This window comes from Coturnix japonica, chromosome 15 (genome assembly GCF_001577835.2).
Source record: "Coturnix japonica isolate 7356 chromosome 15, Coturnix japonica 2.1, whole genome shotgun sequence".
Lineage (NCBI taxonomy): Eukaryota > Metazoa > Chordata > Aves > Galliformes > Phasianidae > Coturnix > Coturnix japonica.
The window spans coordinates 3,002,584-3,028,481 of NC_029530.1; the positions used below are offsets into that span (position 1 = coordinate 3,002,584).

A 25,898-nucleotide genomic window follows, 5' to 3' on the forward strand; every position below is an offset into this window, starting at 1 on the left:
GAGGGGCCCCAGTATCAATCATGGTGGCTAAGCATAGAAATAGAAAGGCACAGTGAATACAGGATTTGACTTTATCATCTAGACATGAAAGGTTACCTTATGCCCATACCACTAGGTAAATAAACCCTGGGGTCATTTAGTTAATCCTTACCATATTACCACAAAAACTGCATTGTTAATTACACAACGTTATTAATTCTGAACTCATGTGTATTACTTCTCACTTCAGATTTCCCAAGTATTTTATTAGTGGAAAAAAAATTATTTCAGATCTTTAACAATAAAACATAGTTGTCTGGCATGCTTTTGGTTTAATATTATGATGCAAAATTGATTGCTTGCTTTGATAACTAAGAGAGCAATTTGTATGCCAGAGGTCTTCAGGAGTGAGTATTCAGTGGATTAGGAAACAATGTGCCACTGTGTGTTGCATCTGAAGGTATTACTGAATAATGGGCAGAGGATGATGTCCTTCCATCTAGTTGGAAATTCTTGGTGAACAGGAAAGAAATTGGTACTATAGACTTAAGTCTAAGCAGCATAAAGTGAATTAAAAGCAAAGCAAAGCACCAGCAGATGCAGAAAAAGTAAACAGATACTTCATCTATTTTATTTTCATTTTCTATAACCAGTTTCGAGCACAGCATGTTCTTCAGTGTGATCTTAGAATTGTTTAGAGGACCTAAAGTTTCAAACAGGCTTAGAAGCCATTTAGTTTTAAGAGTAATCAAAGACCTTAAGATATTCCTATGCCTGTTTTTATCCTTGTGTGCTTTAGAGTAGCTATTTTGTTTGCCTAATGAGGCTGTCTCATGATGACCATTTACACTTTTAGAGGCCACTGCTTCTGGATTTTCTGTTTTATTATCCTTCAGAAGTAAAATTAATTCTCAGGAATATTTCTAAGTCACATTGCCCTCCTCAAAGCCTCACCTTAAGAGCTCTCCCAAGTTCACCAACAGATTAAGTAGCTTGTCTGTCCAGACCTGATCTATGCCACTTCCCTTACCCTGTATCATTCCTGCACTTCCCTCAATGTCCGTATGCAGGCTTGCTGTTTTTTCATGATAGCATTGCAGCCTCCTGGGGTCAGGAGCCATCTGTTGCTCAGTGTTTGCTACCACACCTACCACACTCTGGTGTCTGTATCATGTTCTGCATGACCTCAGCTGAAAAAAAAAATGAATAATTAAGTATGTGTATGTCCAGTAGTGCAGAACTGAGTTAACCATGTCATTGGGCATTCTCCTGGGAGCATTTGTTGATGAGAAAAATTTTATGAGCAGCATTAATCAGATGCTCTGCTCTGCTGCTAATCTTGCTGCAGTGAGTGGCGGTACTTGGTTTTAAATTTAGCTTTGCCTTTATAGCATTTATCCTTCACTTCCTAGGTCTTTATTTGCCTTAAAATGAATAACATGGAAATGAAGTACTGCAGAGGAGAGTTTAGATTTTTGAACTACAGCAATATTTGTTGTCCCAACCCTCCCAATTGTGTTTTTCCTCTACTCTAAAGCTGTACATGGACCAAGAAAATGAGAAGTGTGCATGAATTCTCCAAAAGTTTGCCTCACAAGTGATATTTATTACTGTCCAAGCCAACCCTTAGCAGCTGCCTCTTCTGCTGCTGTATATTTATGATTGGGTACTTGGATCTTTTCAAGATAGCTTCATAATAAAGTTGTACTGTCCGAGTTATCTATGTAACACACAAAGATTTATGTATCTCAGGCGTGCATGCAGCAGACACAAGTAACCTTGAAAATCTCCCCATTAAAATGCATATCATTTGGCAAATACCTTTGTCGATAAACCTTAAAGAACTAGCAGATCTTAGATTTGAAGTTCTTTGCATCTGCAGGTAGACCAGTTTTCTGTGCTCGTGGCCTCCTCCTTTGGATGAACTTTTGTACGTGTGCTATGTAACAACTTACGTGGAGAAGTGATTTTTCAGTGTGCATGGCTTAGCGCCCTGTAAGACATCTCCTGGTTGTCTACAAAAGGTGCAAAATTCAAATCTAAAAATATATCCGAGTGTCAGACTAAATTAAAATTCCTGCTTCATTAAATGTGTGCAGCACAAATAAAGGAGGTCTTGGTAGAAGTAATGCTGCTGCTCCTGTGTAAAACTAAGACTGTGAAGTCTCAAATCCCTTTACAAATGCTCACGATATTGGGTTCGTGGTATTAAATTATAGGGTTAGGTCTTATAATGCTTTGGTATAATTCCTTATTTGCCAGAGTACCTATTTTTGCTTTCACAGCAGTCATTACTGCCTATCTTCAGAAGGAGTTTAGGTTTCATACATTTCCTTTATATTGAATCTTCCATTTCCTTCCTATGGCATAAATACGTGCCAGATGCTGCAGCACATCTGTGATTTGCCAGCTGCTAGTCTCACATGATATATCAAGTACAACTATGGTCAGCTGGTGTGTGTAATGTGAACACATACAGCATATGTAGCCTCTGTACTGGTTAAATTCAATGTAGATATAGTGACTTGAACATATATGTCTGCAGTGTTTTTTCCTGCCTTTCAAGTTCAGCGCTCAGCCATGTTTTAAGGAGAGATTTCAGCAAAACAGCTTTTTAGTATGAAATTCTGAGAGCTTTGCATTCAGACTAGGATTTTTGCCATGGTCCAAATGCATTCCTGAGCCATGGCACAAAAGTGTTGTAGATAAATGTCCTGCATTTTCCATTTCTGCTGTTTCAGCAGTAGAGATATCAGGACATCTATTTCTGAGCTGAGAACCAAAGTTTCTTTCAAAGCACAAAATCCAGTTGATTTCTAAGTGGGCAAGTCAGCTTCTGATACGGGAGCATGGATTCTGCAATAATTAACCGATTCCAAATATTAACTTTATAATGCAAGAAAAGTAAGGGAAAGCATCTCTTCAGTGGTGAGAGGATATTTTACTTCTTAGTACAAGGGGATGGTGCCCATAGGAGAGGCAGGCGCCCTGAAGGATGGATAGGTTTCCCATGTAAGAACATGTGTGATAAATTATTCTATTGCTTCGATGAATTCGAGTATGCATTGTCATTGCGCTCTGAAATATTGCAACTATGTGAGGCCAGGGCAAGTTTTCCATGGAAAATGATAATGTTCTTCTTGCTTTATTTTAATTAGTATTTTAGTGGAAGTGAGAAATTCGCTGATTTATGTAACTCTTTAAACCAGGGCAGCAGGCTTCAGAATAATTTATTTCTTGACACATACATTGGAGTGATGTTGAACACTTTTTTTGCAACAGTTTGCAATCCTTTTCTGCGGAGCAAAATGTTCACCTCAAACAGTGGAATTTCACAAAGTCATCGCTGGTTTATACGCTTCACAGTTCTTTGTTATCTTTGCAGCCTTGTTTGTGAATTCTTACTACGTGGCTTCAGCAGGCATGGACATTTGTATGCTGTGCTGAAGGACTTGTGTGGATTGTTTTAAGAATATGTTTTTACCAAGTTTAAGGGGGGAAAAAAAAGATAATAGTGATAGTGATTGCAGAAAATAGAAGCACACAAAAATGTGCTCAACCAGAGAAATGTGTTTTTCTAAGTGGAGGTTGACTTGAGCATGTAATTTTGAACTACTTTGTGCATGAATGCTGTCTTAAGTTGAAATTATCTGCTCTGTTTAAATACCTGCTTGAAGTCTTTGCTGGCTTTTCTGCACAGTGAATGCGGGAGAGATCAGCGTCAGGTAGTTTGTTGGAGGGGATGTAGCAGCTCCATGGCACTGCAGAGTCCTGGTGAAGGAACAAGCTCAGCTTGTAAAGCTGACCTTCCAGAGAGCATAAAGCTTTTTCCTATATCAACAGCTGGCATTGTAGATTTGTAGGCAATTAAGCATTGTTTTGCTCTAATGGGTAGGATAAGTCTTGCTGGGAGGCAGCAAAGTCTCCTCTTTATTTGCTTTCTTTTTTGCCTTTCACTTCCTGGTCTGAACTGATCCCTGGACATAAGCACCTAAGGCTCATTTTGCATTGCAAAGGTTTGCTGCTGTCCATGTGGTGAGGAAAATATAGGTTAAGCAGATGGGCTGCTTGTCCCATATTGCACTGAAAAAAATAATAATTCTACATTGTAGTAAGTCTTAACATGGAATTGCATGTTGAAGACCAAAATAAGAATGTAACGCACAGGGCTGAATCAGTGCTTAAAGAGTGCAGCCTCTTCTGCTGGGTGAGCTACTCCTCTACTTGAGCCCTGATGTTAAGCTGCAAAAGCCCAGCTATGATGGAGGGTTCACTGAGGGATTGTAAAAACATGTTACCTACCTCCATTCTGGATTTCTACTATCCATTTCAGTCTCCTGGTGACTGTTTTATAAGTTTCAATCTGTGAGTAACTGAGTAATGTCTCTTTTGGGAATGTATTCCTCAACAGTTAAGTGCTGAGAATGTTCCCTCTGGGCAGTCTCAGCAGTCTGTTTGGGAGCATCACGTTGCTTCCTTGCAGGGATATAGGAAAGAAAATAGTTGCCCAGCAGGAAATGTGCCACATGTGGTGGTGTTATTTGAAGAGGCTTCAGGAAGATTGATTTAGAGCTTCACCCTCAAGGTGAAAGTAATTCCTCTCCTAAGGTAAGGACAGCTCCACAATAGGATTGCTTACAAAAGAATCTGCATTTCTTCTGTGCATATGGATGTGCTCATGCTGCTTATTTGCCATTCAAAATTGAAGCTGCCCTGCTCATCCTCTTTCACATGTTTATTAACTTAGCTTATTAAAGAGGCAGAGTAGAGAAAATATATGTGCAATATCTATTTACAAGCAAACAATCTACAGAAGTATTCTTGTTAAGGGTCTTCCAGGAACAGATTATGCCTTGAAAGAATAACAGTACTTAACAGAAACTTCATCTGGCAGATATCACACCTGATTTTTCAGGACATGGTGTACAGGACAGTGTGGACTGTGCTATGAGGCATGTATATTTTTAAAGCTTATCTTGGTCTTGACTTCCACGTGAATTCTTCTTTATCATTCTTCACATGATTAGGTTTTACATAATAGCACTTGACAATTGATCTGTGTTCTTTCCTAAAAATAATTAAATTTAACTTACTTTCGGGAACTTTTACCTTGGCATTAGATCCCCTGCACACTGCAAGTTGTGGAGGGACAGACTTCATCCAGCAACCAGAACTTACATGGCCTGTGCTGAGCATGCATTGGTGTGACAAGGGGCTCTGTAGACATCCATGTGTCAGTGAGTTCCAGGACTTATGAGTGGCTGGGGCATCTGAATGGTTTATTGAGCATACCTTAACCAAGCAAAGGCAATGCCACAGAAACATTAGCATGTGATGGTTGCATTTAGCTCCTATAACTTACAGTGAAGCGTCATGTCGTGTTAGTAATAAAAAACCCCACACAGTTTGTAAAAATAAGTGAATTTTAACAGGCAGAATTCAATGTGGTGTTTGACATACGCTGAGAGGCCAGGACATCAGGCACTTTATGAGGGCTGCACGGGGTGCTGTTTAGCACAGTGCACTTCAGCAATGTTTCACTATCTGTTAATCAGATCTGAAGGTTACACATTGTTTTTGTAAAGTCAGCGACAATTTACCACCACAAATTATTGAAAGTGATAATTCAGTGGGGTGATTCATCTACACCATGCTCTTGTGTTCGGGGGGGGGGGGGGGAAGCGTAGCTCTCATGTTGTTTAGCTGCTGGCACAAACTGACTAGCAATTGTCAGAAAGCATTTATTTTTCTCTCTTGACATTTCCTCCAAGTAACATGTAGTATATATATTTCCTATAAATTATAATGCTGCATTTTTCTCCTTTCCTCCTCCAAATTGGTGAGGCAACTGCGAAATATGAAGCACAGGGAGAAGCAAACATAGGCACATGGTGGGTTATGACCCTCAGATCCTTAGGGGAATTCCTTCTGTGAACCTCCAAGCTATGGTGTTTGGAAAGCAGCTCTGAAGAAAGGTTAAGGAGCCTCCAAGAGTTTTGCAGTAGCAATTTGGAAGTTAAGAGCACTCAAAAATTAGCCCTTAGAACTGAGACAAATAGCATATGTGAGCGACTTAATGCCTCTCATAAAGTCGGTTTAGTTTGCATGAGAAAAATAGAAGAGGCAAGAGTGTTAGTAAGTTCCGTGGTATCTCGTAGAGTGACATTATATCAAAAAGTGAAGTTGAAGGTGTATACATGTAAGATGTGTTCTTTAACCTGAGTTAGAAACTGGTGTCATCAGGAGCTGGACTGGTTCTGGTTTCATTCGTGTCACTATTGGAAGTAGGAACGAAGAATGTTTTTCTCCACAGATAGATTCTCACCGTATCGCACACCTCAGATTGTTCTGTCTGATTTATGTTTGCGGACCACTTACCCATAGCAGCTTAGTATCTCAGTAGACCACAAAGGACTATGGCCAAGGACTTCACTTCTGTTTCTCCTAGAAGTGATAAACTCTGCACATCTGACAACTTTATGCAGCACTGCTGCTGATGGTGGGAAGGTTTGGAACCCAGTGAGCACTGCAGCATTTGGAAGTGCTGGCTGGGTTTAGCATGAGCCCTGCAGAGTTCAGGAGCCCTAAGGAGGTTTCCAATTATCTGTACTTCCACTGGGACGAGACAGTGCTGTATAATCTTAGAAAAGCCTTCCGGTAGAAAGAACAGCTGGAAAGGAGAGTTCATGGTAGGGGGAAGGATAATCTTAGGTATAAGTCACTACGGCTTAATTCAGCTTTATGCCTGGCTGTCCGCTCTGATCTCCAGCTGGGCCATTCCTCACTCAAAGCAGGCAGGCAAACTTGCAAAAATGTATTAGCTAGTGTGGAAACAAAAGGTATAGGGTACAAAGAGAAAAGAATTAAACATGAAAGGAGGAGAAATACAGAATTGTGGTGATATGTCTTTTATGTCTGGAAATGACCCAAGAATATTGGGTCAGAATATGAAGAACTGCAGTGGAATCAAAGGGCACCAGACCTGCATTTCTTAAGGGTGATGGTGAGTTCAGATTTTGTCTTGAGTGTCACTGCAGCACGGTCTGATGGATATGACAATAGTCCAAGGAGTCAAGGCTATTATAGTGGAAACTGCATCCTCATTGAAATGGCAAAACTCCCATTTATTTCAGTAGGGACTGGGGTTTACCTCTTCTCTGAGCTCTTTTAGTAATATGCTCTGGCTCCAGCCTTCCACTGAATACCAGCGTGGTGCCAAGCAGGGCTGCCCTGCAGGGCCAGTGCTGCTCCCAGTCTTGGAGGCAGGGGGGCAGTCATTAGCAGCTCATCTGTGCCCCACTGCGTGCTGTAAAGGTCCCAGATGTGCAAGTCACTGCATTTCTGTGTTTTGTGGTTTTTTGCAGTGTGTGAAATGCCTGCTGGCTGCACCTGCATCTTCATAAGGGCTGTGCATGAAAGGCGCTAGACAGACCTCAGTGTTACTGTTATTATTACTACTATCAAAACATTTTCTAACAAATGGCCAGAATCATATGTCGAGATGCCTAAACATATGGGTAGAATCTGTCTTAAGGCTAATTTGCCTCTGCTTTTATTTTTCTATGAACTCTTTTTCTGTCACTCCCTCCTTCTGTGTCTGAAATAACAGCTACCTCTGCAAAATTCAGGGCTAAGGCTGCAGCTGGCGTGTATGAAGATTTCTTTTGCTCCCACAGCGAGGTGTATAATTGACAGTAATGGCTGTAAAATCTAGAGCTCAGAGACTGGGTTGTTGGTTTTTTTTTTCCTTCTGAGCCATCGCTGTGGGAAATACAGAGTTTGATCAATGGCTGAACATTTCAGACTGGTATTAATAAAAGCAGAATGTTAAGATCCATTTCAAGAATAAATTGTCTAATTTGGTTTATAATCCTAACCGTTGTTTAAAAAGGAAGAAGAGTAATAATGAAAACAAATTGCTCTTGATTTAAATATTAATCTTATATGGTAATTGTGCCTGAATAAATATTTCAGTTACAGAGAGTGGATTGTATTGTCAAACATAGGAAACTGTGCTGTGTCTGAATTCAATGCCCTGTATTTATGTTTTGTAAAGAAGGGCTGAGATGCTTTGAAAGCTTTCTTCTGCTCTGCCTGCTCTGTGTGTGTCACGGCAGATTATGGCGTGCCTCCATGAGTGATGTATGCTAACCGTAGGAAAGGAAGGGCATCAAATTGTCACAGACTCCTCACTGAGGTTGCTTCAGCCAGATCAAAATGATATATATCTTCATAAAGCCAGCAGCATCCATAGCACTGCGGGCTTTGTATTGTCTAGGAATGGGAAGCGCAGCTAAAAATTCTCTGTTGTAGTTTCAGGGAGAGCTTCTGTAGCTGATACTGTAAGTTAACCTAATCTAGTCATAAAATTACGTGCCACCAAACTTATCATCTCTATATAGGCAACTTACATTTCCAGTCATTTAGAAAACTGTGACGTCAAGTGCTGCCTTCCTTTTTTCATCACATTTTGCTCTCCCTGGTGAATCTTAGTGGTGTCTTCACCACTGAGTTGGTGAGGACTGGAATCACTGCCTGCACAGTCCCCAGATTTGAAGAGCCTCAGAACAGATTAATGGAAGACTTAATATCTTTATGTGGAAGGTATCAGTGATCTAGTTTTGCTTCTTGCGGATCCTAGTTTAGCCCTTAGTAGTGGTAAAGTGGGCACCAGTAATTTGTTCTTGAATTTGCTGCTTCTAATTTTGCATCTCCTTGAATTTTGCATAAGATTTTGCCCCTTTTATGAACAATCAGTAAGAACTGTGAATTATTAAGAAAATAATTAAACTATTAAGAAAATAGTAAGAGGTAGAAACGTATTTGGTGGCTCTTTTTCTTTGGAAATTGTCAAAGAAAGGCGTGATTCATTTTGGTTTCAAACCAGATATTACTGGATTTTTTTTTTTATAATGAAAAAGAAATTGCTCTTTTCCGTTCCTTCCGTTTGAGAGATACTGCCATTTATTGTGTATCTGAGCATGCTGTGATGTGGAAAATAATCCATATTGCCTTTTAAATCCATGTTAGCTGTGCTGGTGTTCATGAGCAGCCCACTGTATACAAGTTGTACTCCACTTTGAGAAGCTTGGTAGTCAGAGGGAGATTTGTGTCTGTGGTAACATTCTGAACTTTGGTTTACTGCTTTCTTTATATAGACAGGATATCTGGGAGCAAAAGTGTAGGTCATGCTCTTAATTATGTGGCAGACCTCTTTTGAGGGTTCCGTGTTCCTATGGGGGTCATTTTCATGCAGCATTGAGCAAAGATCGGGAGTAATTCTCTCCAGATGTAATTTGGTGAATTTACTGAATTGAACTGGTGAATTTGCTGATAAATGATAGTCCAGCTCAGCAGAATAGTTAAATTCATTCCTATTAAGCAAAGTACTTACATATATCCTCACCTTATAAACCCAGACTGACCAGGAAGAGACTGAGCGAGCTTGTTTCAGTGGTTTGCTGATTAGGGGTCAACTTCTGAACTGTGGCTGTAATGCAGAGTAGTTGGCCATGCATGTCATGGAGTGTTTCGGTGAGCATCCAAAAGATTGAAGCCTGTTTTTTTGTATTTGCTCCTTTGGAATGAGTGTGTATATGAATGCTTAGGGAGTGTGCAGCATCCTTCCTGTCAGAGGGTTAACTGCTTCCTCGTTTCTACTCTACTGGCAGCCTGCTTCCCAAAACCTTAATAACCCTCAGCCTCTACCCTTGTGTCCAGCTTTGTTTGAATTGGTCAGATGTTATTGGAAGGAACGATGGGCGCACAGATTGATTGCATAATCCTTCCATTCTTAAGGAACCTGGCTAAAAACAAAAAGGGCCCATCAGAGTCATATCTGCCACTGTAAAAAAACAGTATTTCTCTAAGTATTTTATCGTATGTCTCAAAATTGGACTATGAATCTATAGTGCAATAGCAGTGAAAGTATAAAACAAAGAAGAGTCAATAATTCAAGCAACCTAATATTTAGGCGGCTACCATGAAATGAAATCCTGCCTGTGATAGTTGACTTTTTCAGTTCTGGCTTATTGTCATCTGCACGTCTAGCCGTGCTATTTATGAAAGGAAACACGATTCACAAATTTTAATAAAAGGGGCACATTTTGCAGCAGCTCTGAGTGAATATTGATCTTCACTCACTGCTTTCTATGTGAATGATTTATGAACCTGTTGAAAATATTAATGATTGCTGGCGTTAGTGAATTCAAAATCCTAATAATTAGGATCTCCCTTTCTTTTTCTCCAGTTCTTTAAAATCTAACTTTCTTTTTAGAGGATTTAATGCACAGCATTCCACTGTCAAATATAAAGGCTTTCTAAGTGTAGTTAATGACAGTTTTACAAGTGGGAGCAGTGCAATTCTTGCTGCAGCCCAGGGCCCAGAGTTGGTGGCTGTTTCCCAGAGAGCCTTCATTTAAGATCCAAGACGAGTGTCTTCAAACATATTGATAAAAGTGACTTAAAAGTCCAAATTACATTAAATTGAAGATTGTCAAATACTGATGAAGCTTATATGATTTGATATTTTCACCTTGATGTGGGATTCTCTTGTTAGCTTATGTTTCATGAGCTATCTCCGTAATTCATGTTACGTCTGTTTCTATCTCCTCCAATTTTCTAGTTATTGGTTTGATCATATTACTGTTTTTTACTGAAAGAGTATTTTACTTTTGGAAATGACAAACAGCTGAGTTGCATTCTGACCACATACTGAGACAAGGAAATGAGGACCTACCATTTCTCAGCCTGCCTAGTTAGGTCAGTGGGTATTCAAAGCCCTCTTAAATTTATCTGCAGAAGAATTCTTTTGTTTACAGCTAAATTGAGGTAAGAAAGGAGGCTGGAAGTCATTTGAGGATGCAGAAATGTGGAAGGAATAATTCTGAATGAGAGAGCTATTATCAGCCATTACATGTTTCCAGAAGGTCTGCAGACTTATTTAATGTTTGGCTATGAGGACTTGTTGTAGGAAGCAGAACTATGTTTGGCCTGGCCACAATGTACATTTGAGTGTCTGAAGCGTGCCATGATCCAGTTGCTCTGAAGAATGGCTCATAGAAGGTTTCAGATCCAGCCAGGGTGGCTCCTCTTACTGCTTTAACCATTGGAATAATTGAGTTCTGGAGGAGACTTTCAGGGCAATAGAGGGATTAAGAAGCTCTAAGTACTTTTATAAAATGGAGCTTGATAAGTTTATCAAGAGATTTTATGGTTGCAGTAGCAGGAACAAATCCATATGGACCAAGATCTCTTCCTGCCCAGATCATCATGTAAGTGCAGCTCTGTCTTCCTTCCTGTGCTGTCAGCTCTTAATGTAGAATGAGTGATCATAGCTTTCATATTCATGTGATGTGTTCTTCGTGCTTGCTTTAGCAGCTCCCAGACTGTTTGCATATAGAAGATTGGGACTGCTGAATAATCAATTGTTTATGGTCATATAGAAAATATAGACCTCACCAAATGATCGTAGTTGAGTGTACTTGTGTGCATAAATCAGTGCAAATTGTTTCTTTTGTTTGGAGACACGCTCTCAATTATCTTGGGAGTACTTTGCTGATCTCAGGGTACCTTCTAATGGATAATTCTCTGCAGCATAATAGTCATGGTCATAACTTGCCGTTACTATTTTATTCATTGTAATTCCTTGGAGAGTATCCAAGGATTTCCAGGCCATACATCTCCCCATATATCTCACTAATCCTAAATTCAGGGGAAGCTAAGCCTAAAAAGGCATGTAAAGTCAGGTGCGTGAACAGAGGATGCAGCGCAGCCCAAAACAATGATACTGCTTGATTTAATGGAATAGTTCATGCTAATGAGAATGTGGGTTCTGTGAACTTCTCCACTGACACATCTTTTAATGTCACAAGTGCATCAAAAGTAATGATTTGTTTTGACAGAGCCTAGAATTCAACTGCAAACCTCTCTCATCATTCTGTCTGTATGATTTCATCATGACTATCAGATTATCCCAGGGTGTACAGTGAGTAAATATCTGCTCAAATACCAAAACTATGCCATAGCTGGAGAAGTGAAAGGGAATCTGAGCATTTCCTATCACAGAAAGGATTCTGAGTTCTATACTTTTTTGGAAAACGATGTGCAAATATTTCAACTCTCATAATTTAATCCAACTTTGAAATTGGTCCCATTCTGACAAAGTATTAGAGCAAATGGCTTTCAGAGGTCCCTTTCCAAGCAAGATCATTCTATATTTTTAATATGTTTCAGCCCAAAGATTTTTCAAAAGAGAGGGGAAAAGGCAACTGCAGTTATTATCTCTTTGGTTAATTTTTTTTCCCCACATTAATGCTTGAAAATAAGTTAGAAAGATACTTGAAGCTCTTTAATATCAAGGAAGCTGGAAAGCATATCTTTTTTTAAATTCTTGAACATTTGGATTTCTTTATTTTAGCTGAAATGAACTTTGCACTTTTGCAAGAAGTTTGAGTTCAGCAGAAACACTTTCTCTACAGTTCACAGCAGAGGAAATTCCTATAGCGAGGATAATAATTTCATATATTGAATATGTTCCAAAACAGGCACTGATTTTAAAATATAAAGAAACGTGGACTCTTGTGAAATGTAGAGCTGCTTCCTCATATAATTATGTTAAACAAGTGTGGGCACTAATAAGCAAGATGTGGAATGGATATGTTTCAGATCTTACGTTGGAGACAGAAAGAGCCAACGTGCTGAGATATTGGATCTTCCCATCTTGATATAAGACTACAATTTCAACAATAGAAACAACAAGTAAGAGAGATAATTTTCCAGACTTATATAGCCCAGATGGGCATCAAGGAGAACAGCTGATGTTTGGGTCAAGGATCATAAAGTACCAAAACACTGCACCTTTGCTGTGAATACAAAAATAATAACAGCCTTATAAAGTATCATTTACTTGGGGAGACTCATTCTTGAAGTACCTTTTAGACAAGTTTCCCAATTTTCTCATGCTGAGGATTCTTCCTGACCTTTTAAATATATTATGTTTGCTAGAAAAATAAAACTAAATGCTGCATCAATGGCACTAGTGATAAGATTATCTAAGAGATTCATCAGAAGATGCACAAGAGATGCAATCATGAAAGGTAATAACAGGTGGAGTTAAGGGAGTAAAATTTTTACTCTTCAGTGCTTCATAGCTTATGTGATTGGTTTTCACCAAGACTGTGATCGCTACCTGGAAAATGTTGTAAACTCTGTAATGGGCACTCTGTAGGAGACAGAATTAATTCTGCATATACCTATTCTGCATGTTCCCTTTTGCAGGGGGCTCATAGGATGAGAATCAGTGACTGGATTATAACTTTGCTCAGTGAGGTTTTGCCTGATGGTATTTGGGCTACTTGGGCATCAGTGATTTATGCTGTGAGTTTGTATGCTGGGTATACTCAAGAGCAGGTATCTGTGGCACTCTCTGACTATGAAAATCTTAGGTCTCATTCCTTGCTGGTTGATTAGCACTGTGTTGGTGAGGCAGCTCCCTTTTAATAAAGGATTTGTTTCGTTTTCATGAGACAGTGATGTTGAAGTACTTGCGATATTGGTAAATGTCTGGGAATTTGTAATGTGAATGAAATATCCAAGGCTTTTTCTTTTTGAAATATTTAAGACTGGTATCAGACATGGACTTATGGGTCATGATCTGGGAGTAAAACTCCTATAGCTCTACAAGTCCCAGGCAAACCAATGATCTGAAAGTAACATATCACATCTGAATGCACCAGAGAGTTATTTAATTGTGGCTTTTATACTTGGTTTTTCTACTCACAAAATCGGTTACTTTTCTCTTATTTGGTATCTTTGTCAGTTCAGAAAACAATCATCAGTTTCTGTAGCTGTCTTGTGCAGCACTGTCTGAGCCTCAGATGGACCCTGTAGAAATTCTCCCAATTAATAATGATCATTTTCTGCTATATACGCGCTTTACTCTTTTGCAGCTTTATCACATTTATGAGTTGTGCTATATTTATCATTACTTTTGTGCTGCGAACAATAAAAAAAACAGCAGGTAGAGAAACCCAGACTGACAATGTCTTTGCAGGTTTTGTTAGGCTTAGTGCTGTCAGTAAAATTGTTTTCTTAACCCTGCAATTCAATCCCACCTGCACAGTAACTGTGGCTTTTCTACTGCTGCCTCATGATTGGGCTACTTCAAAAGCGCTTGATGTTTACTGACGACTGTGTTGAATAATTTATTGAGCGATTATTAGACTGGATGTAATAAAGTCAATGTTGATTTATCATCCCCTTAGCATAATGTGGTAAGTGATTACTGGATTTATTATGTCAAGAGATGCTAGGAATGATGGTTCTGCACTGAAATGCTGGGCTAGTGGGGAATTACTTTTTAGATTTATACAATATTTTTAAAAATGGTTAAATTTAATGTACTTCTGAATGGTTTTAATTATTTGGGAAAAGTGCTATCAACAGCTGGAAAATTGTATAGTGAATAATTTATATGAAAATAGCAAAAAAAAGCACCAAAGTCAAATAAATAATTCAGTAAATGTTTCTCGACCAGCACTGCTGATGCCACGTTCCATAAAGACAAATTGATTTTTTTTTTAAAGAACTTTATTACCTGATTAGCAGACTCACTTTTGGTAATTTTTCTTGCTAGTTGGTTCACTTTTACACCGATTCCTTAAGAAAAATGATTTTTCATCACTGAATTTTTAATACTAAGATGACAATGAATACAATTAAATTTTAACGTTGTACTCGATGTATCACCTTATCTTAATGTGTCAGTGTTGATTAATGATCTTCCCTGTAATACAGTGGGATTGTTTCTAGACATATTGGATTGCTAAAATTCCCTCTCACCTTGGGAAAGTCAGAACCCCATGCCTCAGTTTCATGTCTGTGATCAGAATATTTCATCCTTTTTGCAGTTTGTTAAGACAGGTATCAGGGGCTGATGCGTCCAGTACATATACTACTTTACAAGTAGTGTGTGTTGCTGGTGTTGCACCATATTCTTTATATTTCTTTCAACATAACTCTAAATGTTTTGTAAACTCAGGCATTTCATCTTCAATAGCAAAGGAGAGGTGAAAATCTTGTTTGCCAGTTAGGGTCATATCCACTGAATGTATTGGTGGATCAAGCATTGGATGTGTGGAGCTCAGCAGCTGAACCAGCTCCTCAGCTGGTGGCAAGAAACATCATGTTGTTAGCTTGTGCCATTTAAGACCATTATTCACCATTCAAATGAAGATGAAGCTGAATTTAAGTCATACTGCTGCTGCTGAATCTGAGCAGTGGCAAGACTGTAAGCCATCCATAAACCCTTTCTGCAAGCCAACTGATAGAACTGGAAACAGCTAGCATGGTGTGTTATCTACTATGGCAAAATAATATATTATCTTATTTTTACCCCAAAATTTGTACTTATTTTGAAATGACTTTATTTCTGAAGCTGTTGAGGACAGCCACCACTCTGTGGTGTATAAGTCATCCCTTTTTATATGGGAAAGCCATTTTCAATTTAATTTTTTCTCCTGTAAAATGGGAATAACAGTTTTCACAAACTCCCCGAGGTCTCTCAGGGTCAGCTGTGCTGGTGGCTGCTTTCTTTCATGCTGGAAAGTTTTTTGCAGTTATTCATGGAAACATTTCTTCCTTTTCTGAGTGCTTCTGTTCCACCTCAGCCTGCCCTGTGCAGCATTTCAGGCCACAGGTTCTTTCAGTACTTTGCAAGAGCAGTGCTGGAGACATGGGTACATGTGTGGAGGTAGAAAATAATCAAAATTGTCTTCTTAGCTCTCCCTTAAGGCTCTTTCATTAACATTCCTATGATATATCTTATTTAGCATATTCATGGCTTTAGGCTTCTCGTGTCTGTGTAGCCTTCTAAAGACAGTGACAAAACTTTGTATGTCATATTATGAGAAACATTAAATGCCCAGTCCTTTTAGTATACTCAGAACAAATCTTGTTCTGCAAGCATTATATAAAGATCAAAGCTGATATCATAGCTAGTGAAATCATGAATGGGATGCCTGAATTGACTAACTCCCAGCATCCAGTTGCTATTCTTGGATTAACTGGGTTTCTGCTTGATTGTCCTGCTGGGCATACCAACACTACAGACCCAGAGGAGTGGCTTTTTCTTTTACTTCAAGAAACTTGACATAATGGGTTAGGTGTTAGAAATTGGCCATGGGCCTTGAAACCAGCCTGTCTGATTTAAAAGGAGTCCCAGGCCGAAAGGGCAGAAAAGAGATGAAATAAAAAACCATTGGCCTTATTTGGGGATGTCAGAAGAAAAAGGTACAGAATGGCTCTGCAGAGGAGGAAATACTCCCCCAGAGAGAGGACAGTGTTCTGCATTCTTAATTTGTTCAAACTGCTTGATCTCTTGGACAGGAAACAAAAGGCTGTTTAAGAAATACATTGCAGACCTGCTCGTGCTGTCCTAGCTGACAGGAGGAAAGAGGAGCCTATTCCTTTCCAAGCAAGTTTCCTGTTTTATTTTTCACACAGATTTTCTGGCTTGTCTTTGCGTTGAACTGAGTCTGTTTTTACGTGGGTTTACAAGACACATGGCTCAGTAGGGCTCTGTTCACAAGGAGTTTATTGGCACCACAATGAACTCTATCACACCTTAACAGTAAGTCTCAGAAATAGTGATCTCCAGAGTTCCTTCATCTTCCTAGTGAAGGATTAGTCTTGAAGTTATCATCAAGAACTGTTCTACTTTGACTACTCCTTAGCTCAGCTCATATTGCTGTCATTGAGTTTGGCCAGAAATTAAAGGAAAACACATTCAGTATTTTGGTTAATATCCTTGTAGTTTCACAGCATGGGAACAGTTATTTATACAAATCATGCTCCACTTCTGTCTTCCCACCTTTTCCATTCCTATTCACGCTTCCTTTGTTTTCCTAGTAATTTTTGCCCTTTTGCTCCTGTGTCTTACTCATTTTTTCTCCTTTTCTTCTAATCTCTGACATACCTGGAAAAAGACTGAGTTGATTACTTTTTTTGATGATCGTTTTGGCAGTTTTAAGTTTTCCTGTCATGTTCTGCCCTGCGGTTCCCTCCTGTGTGGCAGCGGCTCATTGCTGTGACAGGACACATTGCTGGTGACAGCACCAATACTGCAGTGCCGATGACTGGTAGCAGTATACACCAATGCAAAAATAAAGACAAGCACCCTGAACAGAATCTCAAAACCAAGGTTCGTTATATGATGATTTAATTAGTTCTTTATACACAGAAACCGTGACAGAACATGCTGTACAAAACAGGACTGCTGCTAGGTATTTATAGGCAATGTGTTGCCCATTCCTGCTCATACAATTAAGGTAACTGAGTTTCCATAGCCACAGCTGTATGCAGCAGCTTTCTGATCCTTCCTTGGTCAGCATGAAATAAGACTGCATTCAGTGCTAGTTTAGAAATGGTGCTCTTTTTTTTTTCTTCTTCTTTTTTCCTTTTTTTCTTACATGAAGAAATGAGAAATTGAACACAATACATTCCATTTTGGAAACACAGAGGATCCTTTTAAATTCTACCCAGGATAGCAAAGACTCAATATACCCATTAAAATACAAACCTTAAAGATGATCAGATTAAATTCTTCAAGCAGTAGCTTTAGATAAAGCATTGAATTTAGCCAGCATGATAAAAATTCTGAGTATCTTGGGAAGAATCCCAAACAGGGGCTGTTGTCAAAACTAGCCTTAATAAAGAATATGCCTAATGTTCTCTGTTTCCCACATCAGCTAAGAAAACCTGCTGGGTTTATGAGCACTTTTTTTTTCCTGACTCTTTAATCATTTTCTGAAATGTTTTCTTTTTCTCTGTGCTCCCCAACTAAAGTGGCTTGTGACACTTCAGTATTGTCCCCTCCTTTCACCCCTTGAATGTCACCCTGCTGAAAGAAATCCTGCTCTTTCCTTTCCCTCTGCACTAGCACTGACAATTCTTTGGCCTTCAATGCTTCCAAAGTAAAAGCACTGTCATTCTCAGTGTTCCCTGGATTTCTGCACCATTAAGAATTTCTGCATTCCCCAACAGCTTTACAGTATATTGAGTATTTTCATGTCTCTATAAATGCCACTGGACTATAGAGCTCACCTTGCCAAGATACGCAATAGAAACTTTACTGCATTGCTTTCTATACAGTAGCTGATTTTATTACAAGCTTTGGAGGAACAGCACCTTTGAGCCCCTTTCTAACTTCCTCTCTTTACAATTCTGCTTTATGATATTCACTTACGAGGACTGTGTAACCTTTTATGAAGGACAGCATATAAAGACAAAGTAACATGGACAAGTTGTCAGTAACACCAATATTGCCAGAGTATCCTGGAAAGTCACGCCTAAAGTCTTTGTTCTTTTCTGGTGTTTTTACTCAAGGATTTTGAGTCAGATTGGCCAATATAAGTAGTCCAGTTTTGTAACTCTCCCACAGCTGGTTAAATTAGGTATTCCTGGTTTCGATGAGGGAAAAGCAAAATATCCAGAAATCATTTCCATGTTTTCTGACCCTCTGCTCTGAATTGCCCATGTTTACAGATTCCATTCAAAGCTTTAGCCTCTGTTGTGTTCCCCTTTTTCAAAAAGCAGACCATAATTTTAATGCAGTGCTTTCCCATTTCAATGACTGACTCCCTTTACATCTGATTGTATTTTGCCTTAGCAGGAAATAGCAAGTTGCTCATCAAGGAGAGAGCCTTGGAGTCAGATTTTTTGGGCTGTGCAGATAAACTTGCCTGTAGCTTTATCCTTGAATTTATGTTGATCTGCCTTTGTTTCTTTAACTGTAAAATGGAGCCGTGCTTGGTGATCCATGTCCCAGAGTGTTACTAAGTCACTTGAATGTGTGGAAAGTACTCTGAGATCTTAAGACAAGTTCAAATGATTAATTATTAAACCCATCATCCACCAAATCCTCTTTGTGGAAGAGCCCTAATCCAATGTTTTATTTACATGAATGCAATTATATTACTGTCTTATCAGTCATGTGAATGGAACCTTTATTTCTCTTGCTTGCTTCCAGTGCGGATGGTCCTTCTTCTGAAATCATGCAGATTGATTTTGAAATTGAAGACCTAACTGACCTACCTGAGACCCAGCTCATCACATGGCAGGTAGAATATCCTGGAGATACAACATCTGATCTCGGAGTATCCAAGATTTATGTCAGCCAGAAGGACCTGGTAGGAGTTCTCCCTTTGGCTATGGTAAGAGATTGGCATTCTACGAGTTTTGAATTGTGGTTTACAGTTCTCAAGTCTGATGGGTGCAAGTGATCTGCTGAAAGCCTAGGGGATGATTTCAGTTCTTTGAGAAACAAATCCTATCATGTGAAGTTTGCTTCATATAGTGCTGCAATGTTTGAGGGCAAAACTCAGCTTCTTGTGGAAAGCAGTGCTATGCTCTCTTTGATGTGTGCACTGACTTATAGGAGTCAGGGGCTGAATTTGTGGCATTCCCAGTGCTCAGACTTTGCTTATTTCATGGAATAGCATCCCTGGACAATCATTTGAATGTGATGAGTGTCTCAGTTGAATCACAGGTAGCATTATCTTTGTTCTAGTGTTAAGGGCTTCCCAAATCACATTTTTTTCTGCCTTTCAATTCTGATTCCAGGATTATTTTAGAATAATAAAAGTGAAAGTCGTTGTATGACTTCTGAGCGATTTTGAATTCCAAGTACAGTGTTTTTTGAGCTTCCTCTTCCATCTGTGTTTCTTCATTGTCAGGGATGAAGTATTGCAGTCTAATCTGTGACTTGCCCCATTTTGGATTTTAGACAATCTACTAAAAATATTGACACAGTATTATTTAACAGTGAAAAGAAAAGCAAAAAAATCAATCTCAGAGCCTTTAAAAAAATGTAACCTGGATGGTTGCCTAGTGATAGCCTGTTAATTATGCAATTACTGAAAGCTGTGAAGTTGTTCTATGCACTTTCAGATTCAAAGAGCTGATAATGGCTATTATTATAATTTACCAACTTTTTAACTACTCACATGTTGTGATGCTTTATTTCACTAGAGATATTTCTTCTCATTTGTAATGGCTCATGCTTTCATTACCAAGCTGTATGTCACAGCTGAAACAGCTCTTCCCATCTTGAATCATGGCCATCTAACAAGCAGAGCTGTATATCTAAATCCCTTTGTTTCACATGGCTGTTTTTATGGACTAGTTCCATAGGTAATCTTTGTTGTTTTGCTGGTAAAAGAAGAGCATTTCAGGTCTTCAGATTGGGCCCTGATGTGCAGTCACATGAGTTCTGGAGTACTGAGGACTAAGGCTGTAGAGGTGATCTGATTTACATAACCATACATAACCATGCAGGGGTTGGTTATCTTAGTCTCTTAATGAATAGATTAAAGAAGTTATTTTTTCTTTTGGCTCTAATGGTTGCAGAAAATATTGGATCTTCTTACACATGTCCATGATCCGTGACTTCTTTAGTATAAAGTAATACAGTGGCCAAAAATAGCTCATAAGAAAAAAGACTGATTCTCCTGCGAGTTGCTACAAATCAGCTCACTCTCTTCATTTCCATTAAAAGAAGAAAAAAGGCAGCTCAATTTCAAGAAGAACAAAATTCAAAGGTCATATAAAGTCTATAAAGTTATCAGTAGGTGGCATTTTACAAGGTGACAGGTGTTGGAATAATGGGTAACAGAGAAAGCAAAGATATATGGCTGAGATCTTCTAATTACTGACAGACTTGGAATGGTTTTAACCTTATTTGCATTAACTGAAGTGTCAGGGAAGAAACTCTGGGGTATCACAAATCTCCAAATATTTGTGACATCACACTTTTTACTCAGGAAAATGATGATTCGGGTGCAGACCTTTCAAGATGTGTAATTTGGTGCTTCAGATTTCCCCGTGAACTTAGCAGAACTGGTTTGTAATTTTAAATTTTTAAATAATTGTAATAAAAAAAAAGAATAATTTATTCTATTTAGGATGAAGCGCTATGAAAGCAAAGCGCTACGTTCTCTCCTTCAAGAGACTGGGGTTAATTTGGGTTAGTGTTTCTGGGCTTCTTAGCAGAACACGTAGTTTCATGTTTAAAAGCACCGAAAAGAAATACTCTTGAATATTTCAATTGCAGATTAATTTTTCAGAGGAACCATTTTACTGCTTTAACGTCAGGCAGAGCTTTGTTGTTTGTTTGTTTTTTAATAGACTCACACATACCACCTCTGCACCAACCTTGTTTTTTCTGTAGTCTTTTTTGACAGCTATTATGGATTTGTAAATTACAAAGTGGGAGAATGGCCAATTTAGAGCTACCTGATCTAGTGGTTAGCAGCCCTGCCCATAGCTGAGGCTTAGAACTGGATGAATTACTCTTCCAACCCAAGCCATTCTATGTTTCTAGGCCTTCTGCTGACAGTATTAGGACACTTGCTACAATCACCTCGTTGTTCTTCAGTGCTTATTTGTTTGATGACATAATAACATTCCAGATTTTGAGACCCCTGAATTTTCCTACACCAATACCAGCAGCACAAGCTGCAGCAGAACACTCTAAGATGTTGATAAAAGCTATTGGGTGCATTTTAGGGATGTGTGGGTACCATAAATGCTGGCATTCCTGACACTTTAATAACACTTTTTCTAATTATGAAGTGTAACAAACAGAACCAATCTTGGTATGCTGTGCATGGGACCCCAGACAGCTCTTGTTAGCAGAACAGGAGTAGCATGGGAGAAGATGTTTAATTTGGGAACATTTTAAGAGCCTGTGAGCACCTTTCTGGATATTTGCAATGCATGATCCTTTTGTTCCCTTAAGCCTGATGAAATACAGGCAAAGATGTTTATCCAAGGTTATAAAAAAATATGGGCCTTTCAATGTGATTGCTTTGTGGTACCATGTACAGCCACCCACAAAACCACTGGGAGTATTTATGTGGTATAATTTTCTCCACAAGCCCAGCTTGTGCTGTCATTCACACATTCCTAGCATTACCACCATCCAGTCCCTTCCCACTTCTCTGCTGGCTCTCTTACTGAAGGGTCTGTGTCTATGGGTAAAATGTGTTCAGAGAACTGAAGAAGAGAGGTCTTAAGTACATGCTGATCAATACAGTAATGATAGAGTTCTGGACTCAGGATGCCAGTGGTACTCCATGTTAATTACAGCAAATTTGGCACTTTAGGCAAAGAAATCTAAGAATGGCATAGTGAAGAATGGGAAAAAGATAAGATATACATTGAGACACAAACCCAGCTCCTCTTAAGAACTTTGAAATATGGCAATAAAAAGGCATACGGTCCATTTGTTCATTAATTATCTTGAACATGCTAAACTACCGAGATTTTCTGAGTTGAGGATGGGCAATGTACTGTGACTGCCAGTGAGAATGTATGTTTGAACCTTCTAGAATATGATGTATTATATTCTATTGGTATCCAATAGAGTCAGCTTCCAATTCCTACTTGACTTCTTTCTGGTGTTTCTTCCCTCTTCTATTTCTCTCCTTTTTGCTAGGTGATGAATGATATGGGTTTAATCACTCAAATTGCACATTTGCTGCTATTGATTCTTGTTGTATTTTAAACATTCTGTGAGCTTTTTCATAATTGTGGTGTTCACCTTTTGTTGAACCTTAATGATTAGGTGAGCATGAGTGACACATGAGCTCTGTAGCCATCTGTGTACATACAAGATAATCCCTAATGAGAAAAGCAGAGGGCAGACATGACATGCTGGTAAATGGATAAGTTGAAATCCGTTCTGTAAATAATAATAACAAAAATGGCGAGTGAAAATATACCTTGTCTGTTCTTTAACTGAACAGGCTCTGGACCAGTAAATTACTTGCCTTTGCTGTGCACACGTCTTAAACTTACACTGTTGGTGCCCTCAATTTGTTTAATATATGTATTTAGTATATGCTCTCACTGATAAGGAATCGGGGCAAAATCTCAGCTTCCATTTGTGTATATTCCAGTAGAGTTATCAAACAAACACTGAGTGCAAACCCTATCTCCCATTGCATGTTCTTTTCCTCGGACCCCATTAGGCACATTTTGGCTTGTGAGAAGCTATATTTATGGCAGTCATATTAAATAAATTTTAACAAAAACCTGAACACAAATTTAACATTATACCTTTTGGATAATTTATTGATTCAACTTGCTCCTGGTGTTCTTTATAAACATTTAATGAAAATGTTGACAGGAAATAAGCTGTTCTACCATCAGCATGAGGAGCTGGATGAATAGACCAGGTAAATAAATAAACTAAATTGCTGCAACAAAGAGGTTATCTATTATATAAGAAGTATTTCTGTATTAAAATAATTTCTAATAATTACAGGAATCAGATGTAATGGCAGTAGCAGCCACTGCAGGATTAAAAATGCTTATGGTATTATTGCTCATATAGATTTATCTACATTAAAGATTGCGTTTTTAGCTTGTGCCATTTATATTCCGGTAGAGTCTCGATATCAAGCTCAGACTAAGCCACCAGTGTGCTCAGTGCTGCATAAATGCAGATTTAATTGTAGCCTCGCCCCGAGGAAATCAGAAGGCAAACAGAGGAAGCCAAACCATCAGGATAGCAAAGAAGGCCTGTACTGGGGGACCAAAATAGGATCCTTACTATCTACCATCTCAAGCTTGCTGTTAGGATGCTTTTAGGTGAACTGAATGCTTTCCTGAGAGCTGAAACCTCAATCCCCATCCACGTGCATGATGCAGTTGAGATCTCATCGGCCAAAACCAGCAGTTCTCTTGAGGGCAACTTTCATTAACACTCGTGCTGACACTCAGCTTTGTGTGTGAGATGTCTGCATTTAAAAATGTAGTTAAAATAGTACGTATTTCTCAAGAAGAACCATTTAAATTGAGATGATATTAGTAAATCTGAGACAAAGTCTACTGAAGGAAAAGTTACTGCAAATAATCATTTCCTTTTCATAAACACATCCTATAGCTTCCTATAATTATGTAGGTCAAGGCCAGTTTCTTCTCAAAGAACAGACTTCTCAGTTCAGGTTGTCACTGTAACTGTTGATGCCATGGATCTTCCTATCTCTGAAAGCCCACTCTATGGATTGGTTCTCTGTGGTTCAGGTCACTTCAACAGGAAATATTGAAAAGCCAATTAATTAGTCTTTCTGTGATGCATGAGTCCGTTTAGTTTCCATTTCACATTCTAATAACTGTAATGAGCCTGTACAGCTAATAGGAAAAATGTTTTATCTAGTAAATACATAATAATCCTTTATGCTTCAGAAACTAATTGAATCATAGATATGTGAAACTACAAGTCATATTTGCTTCATGGAGATGTAAATTTTTTATGTCTTATTGGAGCATGTGATACTGGCATCTATCTGTATCCAAACAAGAAAGCAGTGAGCTGAGCAGTCCAATCTGGTGTGACAGTCCTGGTATTCCAGATAGACTGTTTAAGAAGAGAATATATTCAGTTGCAAGGGGAGTAATGTGTAGAGTTTATTTCTCCATTACCATCACCTGTTAAGAATGACATTGTTTGGTCCTCTACTTATTATTACTATCATGTTAAACACTGGCCTTGCTCTGACAGGCTCCTGCTGCCTAACTGCCTACAAAGCAACAGATGCACACATCACTAGAGCACAGAATTCTGGTTTGCATACAGGGTGTGGAATGAGAAAACAATGCAAGCACTTGATAAGGTGGTTGTTTCTGCCTTACCTCCAGAATCTACTGAATGCCATATAATTTTGATATTTTTTTCCTTATGGAATTACTGATGACACCGTATCTCTTAATATTTGAAATAACAAGCATTGTCAATTTTCCTTTACAATTAAATTTTCCATTGACCTGTTGGGTGTGCAGTTAAATAGTAACTTTTATTCATTGCAGATGTTTTTGCTACGTAAATTACGAGCGAGGAAAGCCATTAAGCAAGTTTTCCAGCATCAAACGTTTTTCTTTTGCCAAAGGTTGCTGTGGGTTCATGGAGAACGATCTTAAGGATGATGATGTTGTTTAAGACAAAAAGTTAGAAATCTTGTTTTTGTATCTGGAGCTGGAGTTGCTTGCTGACTAACACTGTAATCACCTGTAATAATAGCAGGCAACTGCCACCCTGGTTTTGTCTGAGTGGGGGAATGAGTAATGAGGATTCAGACTGGCTGCTGGCAAAGCTGCTGACAGCCACACAATTTGATGCGGAACATCGAAAATTAGGTTCCCTAGAGTAACAGGAACAAACACAGGATATTTTTCTTACGAATTAAAGTCTAAGAAAAATGGCTTTGCATAACAGCTGCTGCTCTTTCTTAAGTGCAAGTTACGTATGTTTTTCTTGATTAGAAGCGTGTGGTTGTTTTGGGGTGAAATAAGCTCAATCCTTCAGCCCTTGACAGTAGTTCTGTGTCGCTCTGAGGCTGAGTGATGCTGTGAAACACAGAAGGTACAGGAAAACAGCAGATACTGCAAGTTCTATCCAGAACTTGTCTCTGCTTCAGTGGACGCAGACTTAGAAGATGCAGTCTGTCCATCACTGACCCAGTCTTGTCACACTGCTGGAAAGCCATTGGCATTAAAGTGTTGTGCGTTTATAATAGATACGGCTTGGTGGTGAACTGAGTTTTCAGAAGTATTTGAAGGTTTCTGAGCTGTCTGGTTTGAGGCAACTGAAAGGGACTTTATTTTCAGTATGCAGGTGATTTTAAAGCCAGGATGTTCTGAATGCCCCATGCTGAGCAGTCAGGATGATAAACACTGGTAAGCACTGAAAGCCTGGCAGCGTCTAATCTGGATTACTTTTGAATATCTTTATATCTGTATGTTAATCAGACTGAATACAAAAGGCATTTCAAAAGTTGTAGGTTTAAAATTTTATGTAATTTTTAAATGAGGGATGGTGTTTGCCTGCTGTCACTGAAATACAGTCGGATTTGGTTTAT

General features: G+C 38.8%; 1 protein-coding gene and 1 long non-coding RNA gene across 4 annotated transcripts in view; one reads left to right on the forward strand and one right to left on the reverse strand.

The window, feature by feature from the left end:
- Positions 1-25,898, forward strand: part of TMEM132D (transmembrane protein 132D) — a 176,336-nt gene that overhangs the window by 80,928 nt on the left and 69,510 nt on the right. For all 3 annotated transcript variants that reach the window (XM_015878477.2, XM_015878476.2, XM_015878479.2), the window contains one exon: positions 19,007-19,190. In XM_015878477.2, the coding sequence (XP_015733963.1) occupies positions 19,007-19,190 (184 nt within the window). The remainder of the gene's footprint in view (positions 1-19,006; positions 19,191-25,898) is intronic.
- LOC116654113 overlaps positions 1-25,898 on the reverse strand; it is a 64,505-nt gene that overhangs the window by 11,828 nt on the left and 26,779 nt on the right. The window lies entirely within an intron of this gene.